The sequence below is a fragment of the Somniosus microcephalus genome, chromosome 34, assembly GCF_052327205.1.
Source record: "Somniosus microcephalus isolate GS21.2 chromosome 34, FLI_Smic_1.0, whole genome shotgun sequence".
NCBI lineage: Eukaryota > Metazoa > Chordata > Chondrichthyes > Squaliformes > Somniosidae > Somniosus > Somniosus microcephalus.
The window spans coordinates 5,434,672-5,462,546 of NC_141020.1; the positions used below are offsets into that span (position 1 = coordinate 5,434,672).

Consider the following 27,875-nt stretch of genomic DNA (forward strand, 5'->3'; position numbering starts at 1 on the left):
GCTTTAGGGCCCCTGCAGTTAGACTAAGTGTCCCTTAGGGCAAAATCAGTCTGTGTTCCTACTCCTGATTGTTACCCTTTGGGTGTGGACATCAGGTGGCAGGATTGGGCTGGGAGATGATGCCTCCTGCAGTCAAATAGGCTGCCATAGCTCACTGTCTAGACTCACACTTGAATAATGGCCACTTGGACGAGGTACCAGAGGGAGGGGCAGTAAACTTGGAACTTTAGGTCATGAAGTAGACGACACCTTCAGCAGAGGAGGACTGGTGGTACGACGAGGAAAAGAGCCCACGGAATATTCAAGACAAAACTCACTGATGTCCATGAAAGTAGAAAGGAGGAATCAACGCAAGATCGCTTTGCATCTTCATCCCATTTTGTGACCAGTTGCTGAGGTTTCCTATAGAAATACATTAAAAATGACATTTCCCACCATTCCTTGCAACCCCCCCCCACCCCCCCAGTCCATGAAAAAATGCACAGACTGGACGCTACTGAGAAACTGATGTGACTGCTAGATTATAGAAAACCTGTTTAATGTAACTGTGGGCAAGTGCTGTTGGACTTTCCTGCTCAGAGCAAAGTTTAACAGATTGGTAATATTGCTTTAGCGTTCTGGGACTGTAATATACTATCTATCCGTCTACAGGCTTTGCTTGTGAATACAACCAGCTGCACAGTGAAGCAGGAAATATGAAAAAATGCAATCCTCACAACTTGTAGTCTCCATGGTCGTTTATTAAAATGCATAAATGGCAAACTGATTCCATCTCCCGTTGAGCCTGGAGAAGGGGAGTGGCAGACTCTTTCCATAATCCACTGCGACCATGGTGGGGGGGGGGGTTCAGCAATCAGCTGTTTTTTCTGGTCTCTGCAAGAGCTGATGTCCACAAGAAATGTCCAGTCTCACCAACCGAACTGTCTCCAGCAAAGAGGTGCACCAACAAACTCTGTCATTACGACAATATTTCACAGAAAGGATCGTTAGCCGAAAATCTCTGGTGATCTAACCACTGATACATCTTGCAGCTAGCAAAGTGACATGGAGAACCGCTTGAATAAAGACACTATATACATCTATTATTATATAAATATATAGTAACGAGTAGCAGGGCCTGAATTCAAGATGCAGATCTATGTTTGGGTGGTTGAGATGGTGATTAGAAAATCGTGGGCTCTACTCCTATGGTCCTCATCTATGCCTTTGTTACCTCTAGACTCGACTATTCCAACGCACTCCTGGCTGGCCTCTCACATTCCACCCTGCGTAAACTTGAGGTGATCCAAAACTCGGCTGCCCATGTCCTAACTCGCACCAAGTCCCGTTCACCCATCACCCCTGTGCTCGCTGACCTACATTGGCTCCCGGTTAAGCAACACCTCAATTTCAAAATTCTCATCATTGTTTCCAAATCCCTCCAGGGCCTCGCCCCTCCCTATCTCTGTAATCTCCTCCAGCCCCACAAGATATCTGCGCTCCTCTAATTCTGCCCTCTTGAGCATCCCTGATTATAATCGCTCAACCATTGGTGGCCGTGCCTTCTGCTGCCTGGGCCCTAACTCTGGAATTCCCTGCCTAAACCTCTCCGCCTCGCTACCTCTCTCTCCTCTTTTAAGACGCTCCTTAAAACCGACCTCTTTGACCAAGCTTTTGGTCACCTGCCCTAATTTCTCCTTATGTGACTCGGTGTCAAATTTTTTGACTTATAATACTCCTGTGAAGTGCCTTGGGATGTTTTACTACGTTAAAGGCGCTATATAAATACACGTTGTTGTTTATAGTGTTACTTACATTCTAAATTCAAGATTAGTAATCTGTTATTCTCCAAAAGTAATAAATATTAAACTTTTATTTTTGCAATGAAACAATATTTACTACACCATTCAACAGGATTCAAAATCTGGCCTCAAATTAAGGTTTGAGGGCTTTCAGCCTTGAAATGAGGTGATTAAAATGGGCCTCCATAGAGGTATGTAAGAGTAAATGGTACAAAAAGGTAAGACTACATCAAGTTAAACCATGAAAGTAGAACAAGGGGGCACAGGTTCAAACTGGTGCAAGGCAACTTTAGGACAGAGCTGGAAGTTCTTCAGTGTCACCGACATGTGGGAAAGACTTCTGGGTGATGTAGTGGAGGCAAAAACTATGGAATCATCCTTAAGAAAGGGGTAGATGCTTTAATGGGGTGGCCTCTAGGATTTTTCTCCTGGATGGATGAGATGGGTTGGGCCGAATGACCTTCCTCATCCATATATATCCTGTGAATGGACTTTTACATTTTACTTTTCTAATGTTTAAAGAAATCCGCATCAGGTTGGGAACTAAATGCCCCTTTGCCCAGTATCTCTCGTGGTGAAGATCAGGAGTCCCTCAGGGCTCGGCTGTCACGAATCGATGCTGCTGTGCACTAACTGGTTGGGGTACTTGTCCGCTGCCTCTGTCGTCTCACACACACTCGACCTGTCCAACCGTCCCGGGAGAGGCATCTTCTGTTTCCTCGTCTTTGCCCGTCGATTTTTGAACCAGACCTGCATGAATACGATGAGCGTTAGACATTAGAACACAGGGACTGTAAAGGAAGAGTAAAGGCCATTCAGCCCACTGAGGGCCTGGCCCCTCAGTTTCCATTCTTCAGCCACCATCCATCGAAGGCTCATTATTCCTGGTGTCTCTCAGCCTCAGATCCAACTGCATTTTGAATGGCCTTAAGAACATAAGAATTAGGAGCAGGAGTCGGCCATTCGGCCCCTCAAGCCTGCTCCGCCATTCAATAAGATCATGGCTGATCATCGACCTCATCTCCACTTTCCTGCCCGATCTCCATATCCCTTGATTCCCCGAGAGTCCAAAAATCTCTCGATCTCTGCCTTGAATATACTCAACGACTGAGCCTCCACAGCCCTCTGGGGCAGAGAATTCCAAAGATTCACCACCCTCTGAGTGAAGAAATTCCTCCTCCTCTCAGTCTTAAATGGCCGACCCCTTATCCTGAGACTGTGCCCCCTAGTTCTAGACTCCCCAGCCAGGGGAAACAGCCTCTACCCTGTCAAATCCCCTTCAGAATCTTCTATGTTAAGCTGCTGTTACACTACAGCTTGAGTCTTGGGAGAATGATCTACCTGCTCCGCTCTCCTACATTTACCAATGGGCGGTGCTACTGGCCTTCCTGTAAATCGGCACAACTTCGGAGCTCAGTATTGCACACTCGGTCAGACTGGCTATGACAGTTTGGCCAGTGTGCACGTGAACTACTGACATTAAGACTGTGCACTCATGCAAATTATTGCATTGCCTCTTTGCACGTCACCACTGGTAAATGTGTTGCTGCTGTCAAACCCTGTCATTAATGGACCCAGGAAATCAGCAGTTGGGAAGGTGGAGGTAAAAATACTTTCCATCTGAGCCGGTACACAAAATCCAGTAACTACCCTAATGCGGTCACTCGCTGCACCAAGCCTGCACCGAGAACCATTGCTGGCTGACAACCCCTGCTTAAGGTTACGTGTGCTTGGACATCAGTTCTGGGTCCGGGATCAGACCCCACGCTGCTGACACCCACTGTCTGAGTTCGAGTGCTTGGACATCAGTTCTGGGTCCAGGATCAGACCCCACGCTGCTGACACCCACTGTCTGAGTTCAAGTGCAAAGAAGTGACGGATTGGGTGAGGTAATGAGGGCTTAAGGTGCCTCTGAAACAGTGTTCCAACACCAGTCACTGTCTACAAGAGTGAGAGGGAGGGAAGGGAATAAATTCTCACTGTGAGGTAATTCCCTGTACAATCCACTGGAAAACTAGTTTAGAGGGACAGTAGGGGGCTAGGGGGAGGGGGGAGGGGAGGTCGTTAAACTGCTTAATAAATTTGGGCCTTAGACAATGCTGAAACATCCATTATTGGATTAGCAGCTTTATCCAGTTGATTGCTGAGTGGATTTCACCTGCGATTTCCATACAACTGATCCAGCTCAGCAGGCCCTTTAGCACCTTCTGACTGTTTACTGTAAGCCTGTGGTCATAGCCCCATTATATTGGGAGCAGGAAATTGGATTCATCCCAAAATCCAACCACCTTTTAGGCACTTTTACATTGAAGCCTGGTAAGATCGGGCTGCAGGACAGGAGTGTCCATGGCCTGGCTCTCTGCATTCACACAAGATAGTTACGGGTGAGGGAGGCCATTCAGCCCGTCTAAATTCACCCATTCAGAAAGACCCTACAGTCTATCCCCCACTGCTGCATCCAATTGTTCCTTAAATGATTCCAGGACTTTCTCCTCCATTACTCTATCACAGAGTCCTGATACCAGTCCTAAATTTGCCGCCTTCTAGTTTAAACCTGTGTCCCCTTGCGCTACTCTGACAATTTAATTTAATGTAAAGTAATATTCTGGATTTTCATTCCCTTGACTATCTCGTATATCCCTAGAAGTTCACATCTCAGAAGCTCTTGCTGTAATAAGACTGTCCTCTGGTGTCAAATGATCACTTTTCATGTGTGGGCCCAGGCCATTTGGCCATGGGTGGCATCACAACTGATCCCAATCTTGTCCTCTCCCTGTATCTACAGATGTACACGTTCCAGCAGAAGTCGCTGGCTGATTTGTCTGATTTATTTTCCCCTCTCTATCTAATGTCACCAGATCGTAATATGGCAAAAGGTGGAGATCAATTAAAAAACCGTGGCCCCAATTTACCTTTTGCGTACTCATTTCTATCTCTTCAATACTAACTTTTATGTTACTGGATACTAAAATTCTAATGTCACACAACAAGCCTTAAGAGAACCCTGGGGAGTGAAATTGGTCATTGAAGTCAAAAACGGGCGGCCGATTGGCCCGTTTTGCACGACCGCCAAAGGCCGATTTCACCGTCCCCATCTGTTTGAGCGCTGACCGCCAATGCTGCTCCCTGGCAGGCTGGGCACCCTTTAACTGGAGGCCTTGTACCTTGATCGTCTCCTCGGAGAGGTGGGTCTTCCTGGCCAGCTTCTCCCTAGTGCCGCTGTCTGGGTAGCTTGTTTTGTTGAAGAGGTTTTCCAGGTCCTCGAGCTGCTGCTCTGTGAAGACTGTCCTGTGTCTCCGTCTCCTCTTCTGAGCCTGGGCCAGGAAGTGAAGCCCCAGTCGAGGCATGGTAGAAGGACTTGGGATACCTGGGGAAGGGGTACGGAACAATTTAAGTCACAACAACAATTTGCATTTATAAAACGCCTTTAATCTGGTAAAAGGTCCCCAGGCGCTTCACAGGAGCGTTATCAAAGAGAATTTGACACACAAGGAGATATTAGGACGGATGACCAAAAGCTTGGCCAAAGAGCGTTTTAAAAGAGGACACAGAGGTGGAGAGGTTTAGGGAGGGAATTCCAGAGCTTAGGGCCCAGATAGCTGAAGGCACGGCCGCCAATGATGGGGCGAAGGAAATCTGGGGATGCGCAAGAGGCCAGAATTAGAGGATCGCAGAGATCTCGGAGGGTTGTGGGGCTGGAGGAGTTTACAGAGATAGGGAGGGGTGGGGCCATGGAGGGATTTGAAAGCAAGAATGAGAATTTTTAAATCGAGGCGTTGCCGGACCGGGAGCCAATGTAGGTCAGCGAGTTCAGGGGTGATGGGTGAATGGGACTGGGTGCGAGTTAGGACACGGGGCAGTGAGCTCAGGGGTGATGGGTGAACGGGACTTGGTGCGAGTCAGGACACGGGGCAGTGAGCACAGGAGGTGATGGGTGAACGGGACTGGGTATGAGTTAGGACACGGGGCAGTGAGCACAGGGGGTGATGGGTGAACGGGACTGGGTGCGAGTTAGGACACGGGGCAGTGAGCACAGGGGGTGATGGGTGAACGGGACTCGGTGCGAGTCAGGACACGGGGCAGCGAGCTCAGGGGTGATGGGTGAACGGGACTCGGTGCGAGTCAGGACACGGGGCAGTGAGCACAGGGGGTGATGGGTGAACGGGACTGGGTGCGAGTTAGGACACGGGGCAGTGAGCACAGGGGGTGATGGGTGAACGGGACTGGGTGTGAGTTAGGAGACGGGGCAGTGAGCACAGGGGGTGATGGGTGAACGGGACTGGGTGTGAGTTAGGACACGGGGCAGTGTGCACAGGGGGGTGATGGGTGAACGGGACTTGGTGCGAGTCAGGATACGGGGCAGTGAGCACAGGGGGTGATGGGTGAACGGGACTGGGTGTGAGGACACGGGGCAGCGAGCTCGGGTGATGGGTGAACGGGACTTGGTGCGAGTCAGGATACGGGGGCAGCGAGCTCAGGGGTGATGGGTGAACGGGACTCGGTGCGAGTCAGGATACAGGGCAGCGAGCTCAGGGGTGATGGGTGAACGGGACTTGGTGCGAGTCAGGACACGGGCTGCAGAGTTTTGGATGAGCTCAAGTTTACGGAAGGTGTAAGGTGAGAGGCCGGCCCGGAGAGGATTGGAATAGTCGAGTCTAGAGGTGACAATAGCATGAATGAGGGTTTCAGCAGCGGATGAGCTGAGGCGGGGGAGGATACGGGCGATGCTACGGAGGTAGAAGGACTTGGTGATGGGAAGGATATGGGGTCAGAAGCTCAACTCAGGAACAAATAGGAGGCCAAGGTTGCGACCAGTCTGGTTCAGCCTCAGATAGTGGCCAGTGAGAGGGATGGAGTCGGTGGGTAGGGCACGGAGTTTGGCTGCTGGATGTAAAAGGTCCCGTGGCGCCATTCAAGGAACAGAAGTGAGTTCTCCCCGGTGTCCTGGTCAACATTCATCCCTCAGTCAACAGCACAAAAAGAACAAAGCATTTGGTCATCCTTTCATTTGCTGTTTGTGGGGTCTTGCTGTGCACAAGCTGGCTGCCACGTTTGTCTACAAAACATCACTGACTGCATTTTACAAGTAATTCATTGCCTGCCATGCACAATTTTGGACATCCTATGATTATGAAAGGGACTATATAAATACAAATTATTTTTTATGAATGTGGAGAGTCGACAAAACGAATACAGATTTCCTGTGATTCAAACTGAACAAGCAGCATTGTGAAGTGTATTCACGTGGAACCGGGCCCTTTGATGTAGTTTGAGCCTGGACAGTGGTTTCTGGTTTCTATATAGGGTCAGAAAGCGATGCTGGGAACTGTGACAGCCTGAGCACTACTTGCAGACTTGTCCTTTAAATCAACCTGATTAGATACCCCAAATTCCCCCAAAGTGGAACTGACCAGGAAAGTAAGTCCCAGGTTTGATCGCCAATCCGACCTCAGTTAGCGTGTCCCAGATGCTACAATTTGCTTCAGCAACCGTGAGCTTGGAGACTGAAGCTCCTCTTTCTGATTGACAGCCCCTGCGTGTTTCGAAGCTGCATGAGGGCAGGATAGGGCACGGCTGTGATGCCCCCCACGGTCAGAAAGCACGCTGACACCCATTGTCTCATCACGCACATGAAGAATGGCTACTTGGGTGAGGGCGGGGTGGGGTCTGTGTAATCTCGGCAAGAGTTAGCTGCTTCAGGGGAAAATAGGAACCAAAGATTTAAGCTGGCTGCACAGAGTCAGAAGAACAAAATGGAAGTGCAACCATTGTATGATATTTTAAAGGAACAGGAAAAACACCCAAATCCTTATTAAACTGCAATTTGGGTCGGGGTAACTTTAACCAAACCCACCCAGCAAGCAGCTGACAAGATCGAATCTGTCGTCAGTTTTACACCCCTGCCGGTTTTGTAGAATCCCGTCAGTTTCCCGCTGGGAGCTTCAGGTTAAAATGACCCTGATTGACTTCCCTCTCCAATAGCAGTATAGGTTACCACACGCCTAAAATCTAACTCTTTAGAAATAGGATAAAGTTGCTGTGTTTAAACAGTAAAAGCTCTCATCGTGTTACCTGTGTGTCCCGGACAGTAATGGGGAGGGGGCTGGTGGACCCAATTGGAACAGTACGATCGGCTCTCCGCATGTCCAGAGTAAAAATCCTCGTATCCCAAGGCACCACCAATTGCCGCTGATCCTGGAGCTGAGTAGAGTCCGAAATAACCAAAAGTGTGCCGGCTGGGCAGAAAACCATCGGCAGAATGGAGCAGGAGCGGGTGGTACGGCCAGAGGAGCCGATCGGAAGGACATCTGGTGTCCTTGTTGGACAGAATGCTGTCTATACTGAAATCACTGGCAGACATGGGAATCTGGTGTGCCGTGTCCTTCCAAATCTCCAGCTTCCAACGGTATATGAGGATAGTTTAAAGTTACTGTTCCCCTGGGATCCTGGATTGTAAAATGCTCGCCCTGGGTTTATATCCCCTTCAGCTGGGGGCTGTTCTTGTGTATGACCAGTCTCTCCCAGACTGTGTCCCACAGCACTTATCTGAGGGATGTCCTGTGTATTCATATTTATCAGTCAGATCAGACGCTTCAAACTGTGATGGGCTATTGTTTGTACAATATATGTGTATTTAAGGAGAAGACACCTAATCTAAAAGCAATTAGGGGCATCCAATAATTCTCATCGTTTCTGCACAACAAGAAATAGATTCCAAACCACAAGACTTTGATTTATGTCGAAGTTAGCAAGTGATCTCTATTATTCAGAACATGTATATTCGCTCACAGATTAGACAGGATACAGGAATAAGCTTTTGAGCTTTGATAGGGTACCTTTCTCTCCCTTGTAACCTTCAACCTCGGTATGCTAAACTCTCTTGCCATTATTTTATGGACAGGGCATGTGATTTGTTGCAGTGTGACATCCCAGCACAGGCACGATGGGCTGAACGGCCTCCTCCTGTGCCGTATCATTCTATGATTCTACAACAAACCTGGCGAATCTCTACACTCACTGGGGTCGATTTTGACCGTTGGGCGATCGACCGGAGGATTGCGCTGATCGCCCCCTGGTTCCTGCGTCGAAGAGGCCGCCCCCCCCCCCCACCCCACGGCATTTTGGGGCCCCGGCCTCATTTAAATCTGGCATGCAAGCTGCGGAGCGCCAAACAGGTGTCCTGGTGCAGCTTGCCAGATTGAGGCCTCATGATTGGGCCGGGGCAGCACCAGCAAGGTATGTTGTGGGGGGTGGGGTCGCGATCGCAGAGGCAGCGGGTCCTAGGGTGGCAGCGGCCCAGATTATTTTGCGCCGTCCCCCCCCCCCCGCCCCACTCCTGCTGCTCTGGGGCCCACAAAAATAATTCTTCAGTTCCATCGCCCATGGACCTGGTCAGAGTGTGACCAGTTCCGACCTAAAATGGCAATTGGCTGCCGCGTTTCCTTACAACAGTGACTACACTTCAAAAGTACTTAATTGGCTGTAAAGGGCTTTGAGACGTCCTGAGATTGTGAAAGGCGCTATATAAATGCAAGTCTTTTTCTTTCTATACAGCGCCATTAATGTAGTAAAACGTCCCAAGGCGTAATCAAAAATAATTTGACACTGAGCCAAAGGAGGTATTAGGACAGGTGACTAAAAGCTTGTTCAAAGAGTTTTAAGAGTTTAAAATTTTTTAAGGAGCATCTTAAAGGAGGAGAGGCGGGGAGGTTTAGGGAGGGAATTCCAGAGTGTAGGGCCTAGATGGCTGAAGGCACGGCCGCCAATGGAGTGGCGGCAGTATTTGGATCAGCCTCCTGAAATCTGCCCTAAATAAGTGATCATATAGAAGTAGCTAGAACATGCACTTTAGTCCAATATACACACAAAAAAGATTTATTTGGAGTTTAAGAGAAATTCAGAGAAGTAATGTGCACACTGGTACTGGACCCACAAATAGGGCAGGTGGGTTTAATATGCCCACATCGTGGACACCTATCAGGCATTTTTGTAAACATCTTCAACTGATATTACTTTCCAGACATTTGCTTTCATTGGCAGTTGACTAAATTTGCAGTGATTCCTCTCCCAGTGACTCAGTGGGTACATACACTGCCCAGTGCTGTACTGAGCCACAGAGATCAGAAGGCCCCAGGTTGGACCCTCCGTCCATAGGCTCTTTTATATTAGTGGCTCCTGGTATTTATGATATTACATCCGGTTCCTGTAGACCCCTAGAAGTCTCGCTGAACCGTTTTTAGTGGGGTCTACTAGTTTGACGGCAGTCTATGGAAATAGGATTTAACAGAAATGCTGGATGCTGGCTCATCGACACAGGAGACCTTCGCAAACTGACTTAAAACGAGGACCACTGTAAAAGGACCTTGCGCTGTGATTGTTGATTCCAGTCGGGGGTGGTTGGCCGGGAACCCAGTGCTGCCCCTGACTGAGAACAGCTAACTCACCACACGCTGGCAATGGAACCCAGGACCTCCTGGTCCCTTTGCTACACCAGGCATTGACTTTACATACTGTAGGGCCTAGGCGGCTGTTTGAGCAATGCTGAGGTTGGATTTTAGAAGCTTGTGTATTGTCGGAGGAAGGGAAGACTGAGGAAAGTAAGGAATGGCACGAGAGCCTGAGAAAGAATGAGTTTGAGTAGGAGACAGCGTGATGGGCCTTGATTTTAACTCCATGCAGGGAGGGGTGAGATGGTGTATTTGGAGATTGGGAGAAAAGGAAGTTCAAAGGTGTAATGAGCATCTAGTAGTGAACCCATAGTTGTGAAGTTGGGCTACACACGTGAGTGAGTGTACAAACTCGACGGGCTTATTATGGGATGTCCCACCGCACCAATCACCTGCCCCCTCCGTAAAATAATGGCTTCTAACCAGTATTACAATCTCTGTCTGACACAAAATGCCAACAGGATGTGAAACTTGTGAAAGTTTACAAAGGGGATTCATTGGGGAGTCTGACGAGATGAGAAAAGGAAACGTAAACAAAAGGTGTCAGATTGAGCCATTAGCACCATGTGCGGTTACACCTGCAAGCTGCTCAGAGTTTGCACAAAACCTGTGCCAGTTTCCCTCGGCTCGGCTCGGCTCAGCTCAGCCCGGGCCGCTGGCCATTGCGAATGTGACACGGGGGATGTGGAGCAGCCGGCAGCCGAAACACACGCACTTCACTCCATGGAACAGCAGCTTCAGTTTTTGCACTGTAACATTCGCGTTACTTTAGGTCTGTGCGCTGCCTCCCTGGGTTTACAGCTAAGGCAACTAACACACTTCCATGGGTTGCAAGTAAACAGATACAATGAAATGTAACAATGGAAACCACTTAAAGTCTTTAACAATAAAGACTAGCTTTCACGACCTCAGGACGTCCCAAAGTGCTTTACAGCCAATGAAGTGCTTTTGAAGTGTAGTCACTGTTGTAATATAAAAAAAGGCAGCAGGAAATCTGCGCATAGCAAGCTCCCACAAACAGCAATGTGATAATGACCAGATCATCTGCTTTAGTCAATTTGGTTGAGGGATAAATATTGGCCAGCAGACTGGGAAGAACTTCCCTGCTCTTCTTCGAATAGTGCCATGGGATCTTTTACGTCCACCTGAGAGAGCAGACGGGGCCTCGGTTTAACGTCTCATCTGAAAGACGGCACCTCCGACAGTGCGGCACTCCCTCAGTACTGCACTGGAGTGTCAGCCTGGATTATGTGCTTAAGTCTCTGGAGTGGTGTTTAAAGCCACAACCTTCTGTCTTAAGCGAGGGAGCTACCCCCTAAGCCAAGTATACACATTAAAAAAAAGTGTTTGTCAGTCTTTTTTTTCATATTCATTCTAGGGATGTGGGCATCGCTGGCAAGGCAGTTAATGCCCATCTCCTAGTTGCCCGGAGAAGGTGATGGTGGGGCCTTCTTGGAGAAACACTGTTTGATACAACTGAGATTACATTTCCTACATTACTACAGTGACTCCACTTCAAAAGTACTTCATTGGCTGTAAAGCGCTTTGAGACGTCCGGTGGTTGTGAAAGGCGCTATAGAAATGCAAGTCTTTCTTTATTTGAGATGCTTGCTAAGTCACTTTAGAGGGCAGTGAAGAGTCACCAAGTTGCTGTGGGACTGGAGCCACACGTCAGCCAGACTGGGTAAGGACAGCAGCTTTCCTTCCCTAAAGCACATTAGTGAACCAGTTAGGTTGTTACGACAATCCGACAGCTTCATGGTCACTTCTACTGATCCCAGATTTTTATTTCCAGATTTTTTTAAGCTGAATTCAAATTCTCAAACTGTCGTGGTGGGATTTGAATGTTCGCTGGATTCATAGTCCAGTAACATGACCACTACACTACCGTAAATCCAAAGTGTGTTGTTAATCTTTAAGATCAAAGAGGAAGAGAGAACTAGAGTTAAACATCACCAGCACTTGGATTTAACAGAACACATTTTTAAGTGTCAGAGTGACAAAAACATGATCCTGAAATAAGCCCGAAGAGTAAAGATGTTTCTGTGGAAGACCCTTTTCTTTGGCATCTCCTGACCCATAACTTTTCTCTCCCCACACTCACTAGAGAGGTTTAGAAAGAAAGACTTGCATTTATATAGCGCCTTTCACGACCACCGGACGTCTCAAATTAATTAACTGAAATTAATTACCCGATCTAACAACAGCCAATGAAGTACTTTTTGAAGTGTAGTCACCGTTGTAATGTAGGAAACGCAGCAGCCAATTTGCGCACAGCAAGCTCCCACAAACAGCAATGTGATAATGAGCAGATCATCTGTTTTTAGTGATGTTGGTTGAGGGATAAATATAGGCCCAGGACACTGGGGAGAACTCCCGCTGCTCTTCTTCGAAATAGTGCCATGGGATCTTTTACGTCCACCTGAGAGAGCAGACGGGGCCTCGGTTTAACGTCTTATCCGAAAGACAGCACCTCCGACAGTGCAGCACTCCTTCAGTACTGCACTGGAGTGTCAGCCTAGCTTTAATGTGCTCAAGTCCCTGGAGTGGGACTTGAACCCACAACCTTCTTGACTCAGAGGCAAGTGTGCTACCCACTGAGACACAGCTGACACTAGGGAGAGAGTTTGGAGGGAAGGGCCGAGTCTGCTGAAGGCTCTGACATGAATGGTGGGCCGATGGCGAGGGTTGTTGACCAGTTAGCTGGTCTCAGCCAGAGCAATGGTAGGGGAACTACAATTGACCGCTGTGCCCTGGGGTTAACAGGGAAAATTGGCCACGGATTCCACTCCAATCGCTATTTACCGACCCTTGTTGGAAGTGTGTGTATGTGCACCTGGGACTGGGATACAATGTCCTGCACAGATGGACAGCCTGATAAAACTCACTGTCAAGGCGGATGCAGGAGTAATGGCCACTAGGACAATGCAGTGGAAGGCGAGTGTCACCGATGGAAATGGTTACCCAGGGAGACAATGCCTTCTTTGTGGGACTATCCCAGCAAGAGTTGTCACCATCAGAGGAGGAGGGAGAATTTTGGCAAACAGAATGAACTGATGGCAAAGAAGAAAAGTCAAAGGAGAAATGGATGCTGAAGGCTGTGACTCCTGTGAGGGTAAAGCTCCTGGTTTATGGTCAGGTGAAATATAAATTTATACAACGATAACCTTGGGGCAAATTATTCACTGCGCTCCTGGGACACACTGGAAATGCACTTCGGGGGGAAACTGCGCTGACGCAGCTCGTGGCTTTCTTTTTAGTAAAATGGATGCACGGAAATCACAGTTCGATGCTGCATGATTCTCGCTGTGCGCTTTCAGTGCGCACTGGGAGTACGGGAGTGAATAATTCGCTCCTGGATTAGGTATTTAATGACAGAAAGGTAAAGAGTTTCTGCCATCTCGGTTTGATATTCAGCTAGGTGTGGCTGCGTATTTACATCCAAAGGTTCTTTTTGAGACAATCAATTTGCTCCTGATAATTTGAAGCTTTTTGCACTAATCCAATCATTTAAATTAAGCACAGCCAGGTTGGAATGCAGTGCTAAAAATAAATTATTAGATATGAATTAAGCAATTCCGAACTAATAGTAGAATATACAAGGTGAAAAGTGTGTATTTCAGTGGCTGACAGCAGAGCAGATAATGAGTTTAAAAACCCATCTGGTGAAATGATTGAAGTCTGAAGTTGTTCAGTGAGTTTAACGTCTCATTTAAAAGCAGTGACACAAGGAACTAGTAGTTGAACACCACAGACAATGGGATTTAATGGTATGAATAAGAGAAGATCAGCAGGACATAAGAGTCTGAATCACTGTTAACCATGTGAATCATTGAGGGATAACTTTATTAAAAGGATTTGGCTGCGTATCTTAAACAGCTCATGAGTCCTTCCAGATAGAAACCCAAGAATTTGTTTTTACTGCACTCACATAATCTGTGGTTCAGAATACACATAAGAGGATAACGCTGCCTCTAAACTAATTATCCAATCAAGTAATCCTGTCAAGGGGGTTCTGGTGCTTTATTTTGCTGGTAATCAAAATCTGAGGCTGAACTAGACCATTCACAACCTTGGTGTCATATTTGACCCTGAGATGAGTTTCCGACCACATATCCGCGCCATCGTCAAGACCGCCTACTTCCACCTCCATAACATCGCCCAACTCCGCCCCTTGCCTCAGCTCATCCGCCGCTGAAACTCTCCTCCATGGCTTTGTTACCTCTCGACTTGACTATTCCAACACTCTCCTGGCCGGCCTCCCACATTCTATCCTCCATAATCTTGAACTCATCCAAAACTGTGCTGCCCACATTTAATCTCGCACCAAGTCCCATTCACCCATCACCCCTCTGCTCGCTGACCTACATTGGCTCCCAGTCCGGCAACGCCTCCGTTTTTCTCTTCTTCGAATAGAGGCAAAGGATCTTTTATATCCATCCGAGCAGGCAGACGGGGCCTCGGTTTAACCTCTCAGCTGAAAGATGGCACCTGCGACAGTGCAGCACCCCCTCAGTACTGCACTGGGAGTGTCAGCCTGGATTGTGTGCTCGTCACAGGAGTGGGGCTCGAAGCCACGACCTGCAGACTCAGCAGCACGAGCCCACCACTGTGCAAGGGGCGGACACTTTCAAAACATTGTGTAAAGCACTGAAGATTATTTCCTGATTTATGAAAAACATCCAGCTTTGATTCTGACTTAGAACATCAACTAGGGTCCAAACAGATCCAAACACACATCCCCAGTGAGGCAGCGATTCAGTAAAAGTAGTGTTTGAACTAATTGTCAGATTTTGCCCCCGTCAGATGTGAGTCAGTAGACCTCTGGATTTGTAATTGCACCAGATGCTGAGAAATTCGAGAAAGTCATTTCTAAATTTGGCACCGAACTCTTACGAAACCAGTCTTTCCATAGACAATAAAAACCTGTACTGCATGGAAACAGCCTGGGAAAACAATTCATCCTCAGTGTGTCGATTCAAATGATTCAGCAAGAAAACATAATTTAACTGCATCAGATAAGTTTTATGTGCAGATAAGATTTACATGCAGAGTTTGAGAATGAACAGAGAGTGAATCTGTATTTCAGTGACCCACTTTTCCTCTAAGGTAAGCCCTTCCAAAGGATTCTCCCCACATTTTCCAATAATTACAGGCTGTTTCAAATGTAAGTAGCCAAGGAACTTGCACCTTAACGAGTGCGAATACCTGATTGAAGAGCTCATTTTGCCTGAAATAATCAAAGCCTATACATCAGTATAAGCGATGCTTTGTAGTTGACATCTATGGGAATGGCTACAACTAACTGGTTGGTATAAATGGTGGGCAGCAATAACCATGGGTGGTATAACTGATTGGGACAGTACACGTAAATCAAAAATTCAAAGTGGTCACAGGAGAGGGGGGGAGGAGTGGCTTACAGACTTTCTCATTTTTGGCACTCATCTCACCCAGAAATTTATACTGAACTTGTATGTAAAATGTAAAAAAATGTTACACTCGAGCAATAGAGGGTACGCTTTTGTGGTTTGGATGAGGAACAGCGTTAGCGCGGAGTACAGAAGCTTTGCCCTGCAAGTCATCGTGGTATATGGGAGTGTTTCATGCCAACACTGTTTATCTCACTTTGATACGTACAAAAATTCAAATGGAGAAGTCACAGAAACAGATCCAGCACACTGTTCATTAATGGAAGTCTACTTTTAAGCAATCAACAGTTGAAAGCTTCAGACAGACTTTAGAGCTTTTTGCTCAATAACATCTGTGTGTTTTTGCAGGGAAGAGAATGTGTCTGGGAGAGTCCTTGGCTCGGATGGAACTCTTCCTTTTTTTGACCACTCTGCTCCAGAACTTTGTCTTCAACCCTGTTATTGACCGCAAGGATATTGACACGACAGCAGCTTCGAGTGGGATCCTGGTTATACCCCGAGTGTACAAGTTCTGTGCTATTTCTCGCTAAATCAACTAGGACGTCAATCGTGAATTTTAGCAGGTGATGTTAGAACTTCTTTTGTTCCTTTATCTAAGATTTCTAAACCTATCTTTAAAATCACAGAACCTGTGTATTTCAAATTTACTCATTCTAAGTGCAGCCTAAACTTCAGTACATTGTATCAGAGAATATTGTTTTTAAACGGCCTGTTTAATAAAAGAGTTTGAGGAATCCATCCGTGTACTTGACTTTACTGGTTTTGTTACTGACTGTGTTTTATTAGATTTCTTTTCAACTTTGTTCATTCTTCTCCTGAATTTTGCTCCAAGCACCAGTGAAATCATAATCCACACTTTTCACCTCCTGATTTGATTTCTCTTACCCTCCTCACCAGCAACTCATGCACCACCCTCCCTCAACACCAACTGGTCCAAAACTCTCCCACACTTACGTCCTGCTGACCCATCAGTCTAATTCTCACCAACTTACACTGACTCCCTACCAAAGAAGTGGTCCTACATCTTCTGAGTCACCTGTTCATCGGTTCACAGGAAAATGTCTGAGCCAGCTTTGTAAAGTGGTTCTCAAAATGCCCCAGACTTTTGTGCTGCATAGTCGATCCGTAGTCTGTGCTGAATTAGCACTGGAGTTGGAATATTCTTCATCTTTTTTAATGAATTTTGTACTTGGTAATTAACATTAGCGCATCACTAAACTCACTGTGCAAGGCCGGTTCTCCTGGTGGTAGTCTTAGCAGGAAGCCCAATGTAACGTGGCCGCAGCGTCAGTGCAGCAAGAATAGCCTTCTCTTAAAGCAAGGCTGTCATTTTAGAAAGCAGTGCAATCCCTTAAAATAAAAATAATTTAAAAACAGGCAGTTTTTGGCCCTTAGAGCTCAACTGCCTTCTGGGAAAAAAAAATTACATTAGAAAGAATTCCCAAATGGCAGTCTTCAGCTCTTAAAGCTGAATTGCCTTCCACACCTAAAAAAATGGGAAAAGTGCTTTAGCACTAACACAAGTGGCTCGGCAAGCCAGGGAAGGGCACCCAGGGTCTCGCACGCAGCACTCCAGCTTTGAGCATGGGGTCAACACTGCAAGAGTGGCCTCTACCCACAGGGGGCAAGAGGCTCCCCAGAAAGAACAATGTGGGACCAGATCGCCAAGGTCGTCACTGGCAACAGTGTCGCCCCCACGACCTGGCTCCAATGCCCAAAGAAGCTTCATGACCTCAGACCAGTGGTGAAGGTCAGTGAATGCTGTCTCCTACCAACTGCACCACTAGTCTTGCACACTGCTCAATGCACGACCCACCCCCCACCTTCCAATCACTCACCTACCAACAATCTGTACCAAACACGAGGCACACCTTCCATTCCTAGCTTCACCTCACCCCCTTGGAGGAGATCGTGCTGGCCATTCTTGGCAGGGGCATGGCTGAGCCTTTGGCCAGTGGCGGGGCTGAAAGGATACAAGGTGCTGGTATCCTCATACGCTATCCTCCTTCTTGCATGCACCTCTTGGTTTCCTGCCCTCCCTTCACCACAACTCCCTTCCTCATTTCACACACCCAAGAAATGCAGCCTGCCCAGCCAGTGGTTGACCAAGAAGAGGGAGAGGAGAGTGAAGAAGAAGAAGAAACACCATCACTCGCTTTCACACTACCAGCCACCAGCTCCTCAAGGGTGACCTGAAAGGCCATTTGCAGTATTCCCCACTGAAAGTCAGCAGCCTTCCACCAGAGCACGGGGGGGGGGGGGGGGGGGGGGGAAGGGACGTTATGTCTCAACATTCACTGGGACTCACTAAGACACTTTCAAAGGTGAGCACAGATCTGTCCAGTAAAGTGTTGAAAATATAGATTTCAATGTTTGACAACACTAACAGAAACTTCACATGAACATTGGCTAAACCACCCAGGTGCCTACCCTTGTGTGTTGTTAGTTCGTATGCTTGCAGTAGGTTGAGGGTGAGAGTGAGGGGTGGCTAGTGAGATGGAGAAGTGATAACGGAGATAGAGAGGGATGGGTGAAGGTTGGTGTGAGTAAAGATGTGTAGGAGTAGGGTAGGGAAGGCAGAGTGATGCGAGTGATGAGTGGCACAGCAGGATGAGGTTGAATGTGGCTTGGCAGTAATGTTTTGTGATCTGCTCAGATCATTGAAAGGCTTGCGCCACTGCAGCCAGGTCCTCCTGACAATATCCCTGCTTCTGCCCTCCTGTGCAATGTGCAACCAGGCTGCATTGATCTCCTGGGGAGGATTAATCCGCCCATGGGAGGGGAAGAGAACCTCCCTGCGTGCTGTGACCTCCTCCATAAGCATATGGAGGGAGTCATGGGAGAGCCTGGGTGCAGCCGTGCACCTTTGTGCAGTGCTTGTCATTGTTTGCAGCACCTGAATGCTGTAGAATACTGGCAGCAGAACTGTCAAGATGAAATAACAACAGAAAATGCTGGAAATACTCAGCAGGTCAGGCAGCATCCGTGGAGAGAGAAACAGAGTTAACGTTTCATGTCTGGGACCCTTCATCAGAACTGGAAAAAGCTGGAAATGTAACAGATATTAAGCAGGCGCAGAGACAGGGGGGGGGGGGGCGGGGTTTAGGAGGGGAGGAAGGAATTGAAAGAACATGCTGTGAAAATGTTGCAAATGGGAATGGCAAAATCATACTGCATGAAAAATGGGGGCAGGGATTATCTGAAATTGTTGAAATTGATGTTGAGTCCGGCAGACTGTAAAGTGCCTAATCGAAAGATGAGGTGCTGTTCCTCGAGCTTACGTTGAGCTTCATTGGAACAATGCAATAGCCCGAGGACAGAGAGATCAGAGTGGGAGTGGAGCGGAGAATTAAAGTGACAGGCGACCGGAAGCTCAGGGTGAAATTGGACATGGCCCCTTTAGTCAAATGACGTCTGTCATGTATTGATTACGAGTTTGACACCAGTCAATACGGTAATGTAATGTGCATTGCATTATGGGAATTACCCGGGAAAACGGCAGTCGGCCATTTTACGCAATAAAGTGAACATCGCAGTTATAACTCTGCGTGACTCTGATTTAATTCGATGTATCTACATGCTTGATTGAACGCATTAAAGAATAGATACAACAAAGTCATCAGACCCGCTTCCTATTAACTGTCCGGGAACCTCGCAGGGCGGGCTTAAGAAGCCCAAGCAACGGAAAATCGCTTGGAGAATGCGGGCTGCAGTAGACAGCGGGCTGGGACCGTGACACCGACCCCGGCCACGCCTCAGTTGGCGAAATCGCGGCCTACGTCTCAGACCCCCTTATTAAGATGTAACTAATTACGCACCTTCAACATTTAGATTTCCCCTCCAGCCTTTCATGTTTTTATGTTCACTCGCCTCCCCATTAAAGGGAAGGATTGTTGGGTTTATCCACAGCTTGGCTTACAAAGCCACAAGCTTATCAGGGTTCTTCTTGAGTTGTCAGATTTATGGAGCCTGTGTAACTTTTGCCAGTTTTTCTAGGGTTAACAGGTCCTCACATTCTCTGAAACAGAACAAAACAGGCGTACAAATCCCAAAGGATGACTCAGCTACTGGCTCGGAGTTTCCCTGACATATTTCTCAACTGTATAAGTAGTCTGAAGAGCAACTCCCTTTGGCAATCATTGGCTAGTGTTATGGAACAAACTGCTCTATTGCTTAATCAAGTCTTTAATTCCCTTCATTTAAGTGCAGTGACGGCAAGCTTGCTGTTCTGGTTTGTCTTTATTCTTGTAGCTCCTGGCTTTGCTGTTTATGAAGTTGATTGAACTCGGTGAAACTTATTTTCTTTATTTCTCCCCAACAGACAGTACTCCGAGTATCGGGACCAGATCACAGCTGTTATTGCTCCTGCTGGAATCTCTGTGTTCACCATGGATTTAAGTGACCCAGGAACAACTTTCCCTTTTGTTTTGTTAAGTATCCTGCTCATTGCGTGGTTCCTTAAAAGCAAACAGCCACAGAAAGGCAGGCTTCCCCCAGGTCCTCCTGCCCTCCCAATTCTTGGCAACTTGTTCCAAATGGATATAAGAGCTCCTCACAAATCTCTCATCAAGGTAAGGAGAATTTTGTTTCTTTAAATAACTAAATAATTCAAATGTCTTTTATTTGTTTCAAACGTTTTCCCCTCCTTCCCCTTTGACTCATCCTGGGGTACAAATCCACAGAGGTCAGCCACCCCTGGGGACCTCACTCAAGAGGCCGTTCTAAAACTGTTAGGCTGGATTAGTGAATGTTGGTGACCTCTTATGGGGGAGTCACAGCCAAACCCAATATTGTCCTTAACCAATGTTCAAACATGCTCATGTTCTTCCACCAGGGTTACTGCATAGTGCTCAGGCATTGGAGGCGGGCTGATTTGACTTCCCACTCGGTTCTGGAGATATTGAGGGTAATGGTGGGGTCCCGATTGTAGTGTATGTATCCGTCTACCTTTAAGAAAACCATTGTATGTAACCGTTCACCTTTAAGAGAACTATTTTAGGTGTGGCACTACTTTGTTGGCTTCTGTATACTGTAATACCGACGGTGACCACACCGGTATATAAGTGCTGTGTCAGGATTTATTTGGCAGATTCGCCCTGACCTTCGAATAGTAAAGTCCTGTTTTAAGTTACTCTGGTAGTCTGTGTATTAATTAACTAAACAACTCACAGACTTTACAGTGGTGACGAGTCCGATCGTACCCTGCGGCAACAATACTTCCGAAGCAGTTAACGAGCGTCGAGAAGAGGCAACCGCCCTCGTCGTTCTGCGGGGAGAAAACTCGAGGCTGCAGAACTAGAAAGGAAGAAGAAGTTAGAGACAAAGACTTCCATCAGCAACAGGCACGGACTGTCCCTTCTGCCACGGTGAGGAGTGAGCCGATCAGCACGAGAAGCAAGGCGGCCACGGTGACTGTGAGTAAGGGAAAGTAAAAAGAATAACCGGAGGATAAGGGCGGTGCACTCGACCACGGTCGAGGGGGAAAGGAGCCGGACAGAAGTCGGGTCCAGAGGCGCTGAGACTGGGGCAGCGTGGAGCAAGGAAGCCGTGGTACAGACAGGCTGGGGGACGCAACGGCGTCGTGAGACAGCTAGACCGCGACCGGCGAAAAAGGCCGGGCAGCGACCGAAGCCATGAAGCGCTGCGACCGGGAGCGTAGGCGCGGGAAGAGATAAACTCAGCCGCAGCCGGGGAGGGAAGCACCGGACTGCGAGAGGGCTGGGAGGCGCGATTGGGAGCCGAGTGAGCGGGAGAGGCAGAGCCGACCAAGGGGGAACTGAGCGAGAGCCAGTCCAGCAGCTGAAACTGTTCTCCGTCAACGGGGTGTACCCAGCGCCGGTAGCGCCGAGCGAGCGGGAGAGAGACAGAGCCCGAGCAAGGGGAACCGAGCGAGAGCCAGCCCAGCGGCTGAAACTGTTCGCCGTCAACGGGGTGTACCCAGCGCCGGTTGCCCTGCCGAGAAAAGGGAAAGCCCTGAAGCCGACGCGCAGGCTGTGAACCTGAAAGCCAGCGGCCGTCGCCCGTGGGGAAAGTGTACCCCTCCCGCTAGGGAAGAAACGCGGGAAGCCGCCATTAGGCGGGGAAGAAGACAGAAGCGGGAAACCGCCATTGAAGTGGGCGGGGAGAGAAGATAAGCGCGGGAAACCGCCATTTTCGCGGGAACCGCCATCTTGGAAAAAAAAAAAAAAGAAAAGAAAATTTAAAGAAATAATTCGTGGTGTTATCAGGAAGAGAGGAAGATGCCTAAGCGTGGTAACATCAACGATTTTAATTCCGAGGTAGAAGACTGGGCCACGTATGTGGAACGCATTGAGATCTATTGTGAGGCCAATAAAATAGAAGAAGATGACAAAGCTATAACCTTGCTAAACTCGATGGGCGCGAAGACATACGGGCTCTTGAAGCATCTACTAGCACCAGCTAAACCGGCGGATCAGACTTTCGATGATATTGTGACTGTTCTGAAGGATCACTTGAACCCCATACCGTTGATGTTGGCGGAACGATTCAAATTCTATGCGAGAACGCAAAGGAAAGACGAAAGCAACGCAGAATACTTGGTCGAACTGCGTAGACTAGCGAAACACTGCCAGTTTGGAGGGAATCTGACAGAGGCATTGCGAGACAAGTTTGTGTGCGGGTTGTCAAAGGAAGGAACGCAAAAGCGACTACTCGAAGAGAACGACCTTACACTTGACAGCATCGCACGAAGCCGCAGCGAAGGGAACTGCGGAAATGCAGCTAAAGGCAGCGGCACTCAGTGTGGATCAAATTACCTCGAGTACAACAAAATGCTATCGTTGTGGGAAGACAACACACAACCAGAACCAATGCTGGTTTAAGAACCAGGAATGTAGGAAATGTGGCAAACTGGGTCACATAGCTAAGGTATGCCGGTCAGGGAAGAAGACCAACAACCAAAGGAAGCCATCACAGGAAAAGTACAACAAGGTACACAAGGTGGCTGAGAAGAGTTCAGATGAACAGAATTCGGACTCAGACCCAAACGGCCAGGAGCTGGGCAGTCTGAGAATTCACAATGTGAGTAAGGAAGCTGACCTACAAACTATCTGGGTCATGCTAAAAATAGCTGGAGTCCAAGTGAAAATGGAGTTGGACACTGGATCAGCTCTATCAGTCATAAATCGAAGGGATTACCACCGGCTATTCTCACATATACCCTTAAGAGATACCAAGTTCGTATTGCAGACATACACGGGGCATAAAGTATACCCCATGGGGAAGATAAGAGTCAAGGTGAGAGATGGGGGTAAAGAACACCCAAGAATGAACTTATACGTACTACCTGAGGGAGGACCACCACTTCTGGGACGGGAGTGGATCAAGAAAATAGACATGGAATGACACTATCTAAAAGCCATAACGAGTGAGGACTCGGTGCAGACAATCAGCTCAGATTCTGAAACGGATGACGATAAGACCAACCCAAATATGAAAGACAAGGCTAAAATGGACTTGCCGACTAAGGTTGGAAGAACGAAGGCATGCATAAAGGCTTATGCTCCAGAGAAGAACAAAGTTTCAGAACAGAACTCCACCGAACAACGACAACATAGTTTGACAGAGAATTCTGAGTCTGTTCAGTTTACGGACATATCCATGACTGACGAACACCGAGCTCGGACTCAACTTTATTTCAAATTACGACAGCAAGTAGAACAAGTGAGTTACTGTCTCGAACAAGAGATGAAAACAATGAAAAAGTTCTATGACACCGAATGGGAGAATCTGGAAAGACAACAGAAGCAGCTAGCTCAAGCAGAGAGCGACCATAGAGCCATTGTGACCAATTACCGATCACATCTCCCTTATGCTGTTCAGGAGTTAGAATATTTGCAGGAAGGAGCAAATGAAGAGGAATCTTCAGGAAGCCAGGATTTTATTCCCATTCTTCTCTACGACTCCTTACAAGCAGAGTTTGAGAAGTTGAAGGAACAGTATGAACAGGCCCAGGCTACAATCCTGGAGGGGATTAACTCGGCAACCTCCGAAAAGCTAGTTTCAGTAGAAGCATATGAGCAACTAAAGGTTGAACATGAGCAAGAAGTCCAAAGGCTGCAGGAAATTCTTGATGAGCTCAAGGCCAAGACAGACTCATCGGTAGAAGTTCCATCCATAGATGAGAAATTAGAGGTGAAAGACATGGCAGAACATGAAAGACAAGATGTCCAAGAACTCATAAAAATATTGAAGGAAACCCAAGACAAATATGAGGCGGCAATGACCGAGGTTCAACAACTTGAAGAACAGATTCAACTGGGAATCCTTTCAGTGGAAGAAAAGGAAACTGTAAGAAACACAGAGACTGTAAGAATGGCCCCTGAACATGAGCTAGAGAGCATCAAGGCGCAACTTCTCCGAGCGCTGAAAGCCAAAGTACAAGAGGAAAAGGTGAAAGCATTGGAGGAAAAGGTGGATGAAATGGAGAAGACTCTGATCCACAGTGTTCCCGTGGAAGAGTTAACGGTCAGCCAACTCCTTCATATGCTGAGGGACAAGACTCTGCAATGGGAACAATCTGAACACGAGCTTCAATCTTCAAAGGGAAGGAGTTCGGAGCTCTCAAAAGTTATGGAAATAGCTGAGGTTGCAACACAGATTTTACTGGGATGCCAAAAGTACGCTGAATCACGTCTATGTGAACAACAGAATGTTGAAACAGCTGCTCCAGTAGAAGGATTGAATAGCCCGATCAATCAATCCCCGATGGAAGGGGAAGTATTGAAATCACAAATGAGGTCATTAGTGAAGGATTTGCAGGAAACCCAGGAAGAGCGGGATGAATATGAACGCATGAAGAAGTCTCTTCAGGAAAGATGTCTAGGGAGGGAACAACAGTCGGCTAACGTCCAGTTGGGTAAGGAAGAAGTAGCAGGCCCTCTCGCTAGACTAGTTCAGGACGACACTGAATATTACCATGACCTGTTGAGTGACACGGAATATTACGAGGACTTGGCCTGCCCAGCTTGTGATGAAAACTCCCAAAGTGCAGAAATCAGGATGAAGCACTTAAAGTCTAAGGAACATAGGGAGATGGTGGCGCTACAGCTGGCAGCTGATAAGGGAGCCCCGAGAGTCTCCAAGAAGCAGAAAAGAAAAAGACGAAGCAGAAGGTGATAACCATCTAAATCATTATCACTTCTACCAGATCATGTACGTGGGCCCTATGAAGGGAGCCAAATCAGTTGGCAAGTAGGAAAAATTACCAAGGCAGTCCAGCTGTTTGTAAAAGTCAGCACTGCTGGTTCAGCAGGACGGAAGTTCAAGCTGTTAAGTCAAGGGAAAGACTATTGGATGAGTCACGCTAGCAATGTGAACCGGCTACACCACAGAGATGTTGTTCGGACCGAGTCAAGACCAGAGACTGAATCTGTGAACTGTTCCCGCAGAGACTGAATCTGTAAACTGTTTCCCGCATCGATTATACCTGTGAATTGTTTTACATGAAGTTGAATATATGTTATGTTTAATGGGGGACTAAGTATGTTGTAAGCTAAAAAGGGAGGATTGTAGTGTATGTATCCGTCTACCTTTAAGAAAACCATTGTATGTAACCGTTCACCTTTAAGAGAACTATTTTAGGTGTGGCACTACTTTGTTGGCTTCTGTATACTGTAATACCTACGGTGACCACACCGGTCAGAGCGATCATAACATGATCGATTTCTCACTCGAAATGGAGAGCGAAGAAATTGACTCAGAGACTAAGGTCCTGAATTTAAACAAGGGGAATTATGATGCCATGAGACGGGAACTGAGTAGGTCTGATTGGACAACGTTCCTGGGAGGACTGGAGGTAGATAAACAATGGCAAACATTTAAAGATAGAATGACAAAATTGCAAAAATTGTTTATACCAATCTGGCATAAAAGGAAATCTAAAAAGGTGACTCAACCGTGGATAACAGGGGAAATTAGAGACAGCATAAAATCCAAAGATAGGGCGTATAAAATAGCCAAAAAAAGCGCCAGAGCGGAAGATTGGGAACAGTTTAAGATAGAGCAAAGGAGGGCAAAGGGCATAATCAAGAGGGGCAAAATAGCTTACGAAAACAAGCTGGCGGAAAATATAAAAACTAACTCCAAAAGCTTTTATAAGTATATCAAAAGGAAAAGACTGGTGAAAACCAAAGTTGGTCCATTGCAGTCAGATACGGGGGAATATATAATGGGAAATAAGGAAATGGCAGATCAACTAAATGCATACTTTGGGTCAGTCTTTACGAAGGAAGACACAAAAAACCTCCCTGGGATATCGGGAAAAATAGGGACATTGGCAAAGGAGGAACTGACGCAAATCAATATCTCTAAGGATATGGTGTTAAGGAAGCTAAAGGGATTGAAGGTGGACAAATCCCCAGGGCCTGATAACATGCATCCTAGGGTACTGAAGGAGGTGGCCCTAGAGATAGCGGATGCACTAAGGATGATTTTTCAGAATTCATTAGACTCGGGAACAGTGCCGATGGATTGGAGGGTAGCTAACGTTACCCCACTATTCAAAAAGGGGGGTAGGGAAAAAGCAGGTAATTACAGACCTGTAAGCCTTACATCAGTTGTGGGCAAAATGCTGGAGTCCATCATTAAGGATGAAATAGCGGAGCACTTAGCAAATGGGGACAGGATAGGACAGAGTCAACATGGATTTACAAAGGGTAAATCGTGCTTGACTAATCTATTGGAATTTTTTGAGGGAGTAACTGGTAGAATAGATGGGGGAGAGCCAGTAGATGTGGTGTACCTGGACTTCCAAAAGGCCTTCGATAAGGTCCCACATAAAAGATTAGCATGGAAAATTGAGGCTCATGGGATAAAGGGGAAAGTTTTGGCGTGGATAGGGAACTGGCTGTCAGATAGAAAACAGAGAGTTGGAATAAACGGCTCATTTTCTGAATGGCAGGCAGTAACAAGTGGGGTACCACAGGGATCTGTCCTGGGCCCCCAGCTGTTCACAATTTACATTAATGACCTGGATCAGGGAGTCGGATGCAGCATTTCCAAATTTGCAGACGACACTAAACTAGGAGGGGGGGTGGGCTCAGAGGAAGAGACCAGGAAGCTCCAGAGCGATTTGGACAGACTGGGCGATTGGGCGGATAAATGGCAGATGCACTATAATGTGGACAAGTGCGAAGTTATCCACCTTGGGTGCAGGAACGGGAGGGCAAATTATTATTTAAATGGCAATAGATTGGGAGAGGGGGAAGTACAGAGAGACCTGGGTGTTCTTGTACACCAGTCACTGAAGGCGAGCATGCAGGTGCAACAGGCGGTCAAGAAGGCAAACGGTATGCTGGCCTTCATAGCAAAAGGGTTAGAATACAGGAACAGGGATACCTTGCTGCAGCTGTACAGGGCACTGGTGAGACCACACCTCGAGTACTGTGTACAGTTTTGGTCGCCTCATCTGAGGAAGGATGTTCTTGCCATGGAGGGGGTGCAGCGGCGATTCACCAGGCTGATACCAGGAATGGCGGGAATGACCTATGAGGAGAGACTATGTAGTTTAGGGATGTACACACTGGAGTTTAGAAGATTGAGAGGGGACCTCATAGAAGTGTATAAAATTCTGACAGGTCTAGACAGACTGGATGCAGAAGGAATGTTTCCCTTGGCGGGTGAGAACAGAACTAGAGGACATAATTTAAGGATAAGGGCTAAACCATTTAGGACAGAGATGAGGGGGAATTTCTTCACTCAGAGAGTGGTGAACCTGTGGAACTCATTGCCACAGAGGGCAGTGTACGCCAGCTCATTAAATATATTTAAGAGGGAATTAGATATATTTCTACGGGCAAAAGGGGTTAAGGGTTACGGAGAGAAGGCGGGGACGGGATACTGAATTAAAGGATCAGCCATGATCTCATCGAATGGCGGAGCAGGCACGAAGGGCCGAATGGCCTACTCCTGCTCCTATCTTCTATGTATCTATAAGTGCTGTGTCAGGATTTATTTGGCAGATTCGCCCTGACCTTCGAATAGTAAAGTCCTGTTTTAAGTTACTCTGGTAGTCTGTGTATTAATTAACTAAACAACTCACAGACTTTACACCGATCACTACCCTAACTGAGATCAGCTGATCGACAACAGTCCCAGGGTCGAATCTTGGACCTTTCTGGGTCTGTATGGCCCAGTATCACAGACTATGCTTACCCACTCAGCCCTGCAAATATTTTTTGCCAAGAGTCAAGAGGTGT

The 27,875-nt window shown here is 47.3% G+C and overlaps 3 protein-coding genes across 4 annotated transcripts in view; 2 read left to right on the plus strand and 1 right to left on the minus strand.

Annotated features, from left to right (window-relative positions):
• clip3 (CAP-GLY domain containing linker protein 3) overlaps positions 1-16,393 on the plus strand; it is a 77,383-nt gene extending 60,990 nt beyond the window's left edge. The window contains exon 14 of the mRNA XM_085973240.1: positions 16,006-16,393. Coding sequence (XP_085829366.1) covers positions 16,006-16,102 — 97 coding nt within the window. The 3' untranslated portion in view covers positions 16,103-16,393. The remainder of the gene's footprint in view (positions 1-16,005) is intronic.
• LOC147096676 (homeobox protein goosecoid-like) overlaps positions 1,835-27,875 on the minus strand; it is a 55,502-nt gene continuing 29,461 nt past the window's right edge. The window contains exons 2-3 of the mRNA XM_085973247.1: positions 4,946-5,148; positions 1,835-2,531 (exon numbers count right to left, since the gene is read on the minus strand). Coding sequence (XP_085829373.1) covers positions 2,388-2,531; positions 4,946-5,148 — 347 coding nt within the window. The 3' untranslated portion in view covers positions 1,835-2,387. The remainder of the gene's footprint in view (positions 2,532-4,945; positions 5,149-27,875) is intronic.
• Positions 19,786-27,875, plus strand: part of LOC147096677 (cytochrome P450 2C19-like) — a 36,825-nt gene continuing 28,735 nt past the window's right edge. For both annotated transcript variants that reach the window (XM_085973244.1, XM_085973245.1), the window contains exons 1-2: positions 19,786-19,888; positions 19,979-20,228. In XM_085973244.1, the coding sequence (XP_085829370.1) occupies positions 20,046-20,228 (183 nt within the window). In that variant the 5' untranslated portion in view covers positions 19,786-19,888; positions 19,979-20,045. The remainder of the gene's footprint in view (positions 19,889-19,978; positions 20,229-27,875) is intronic.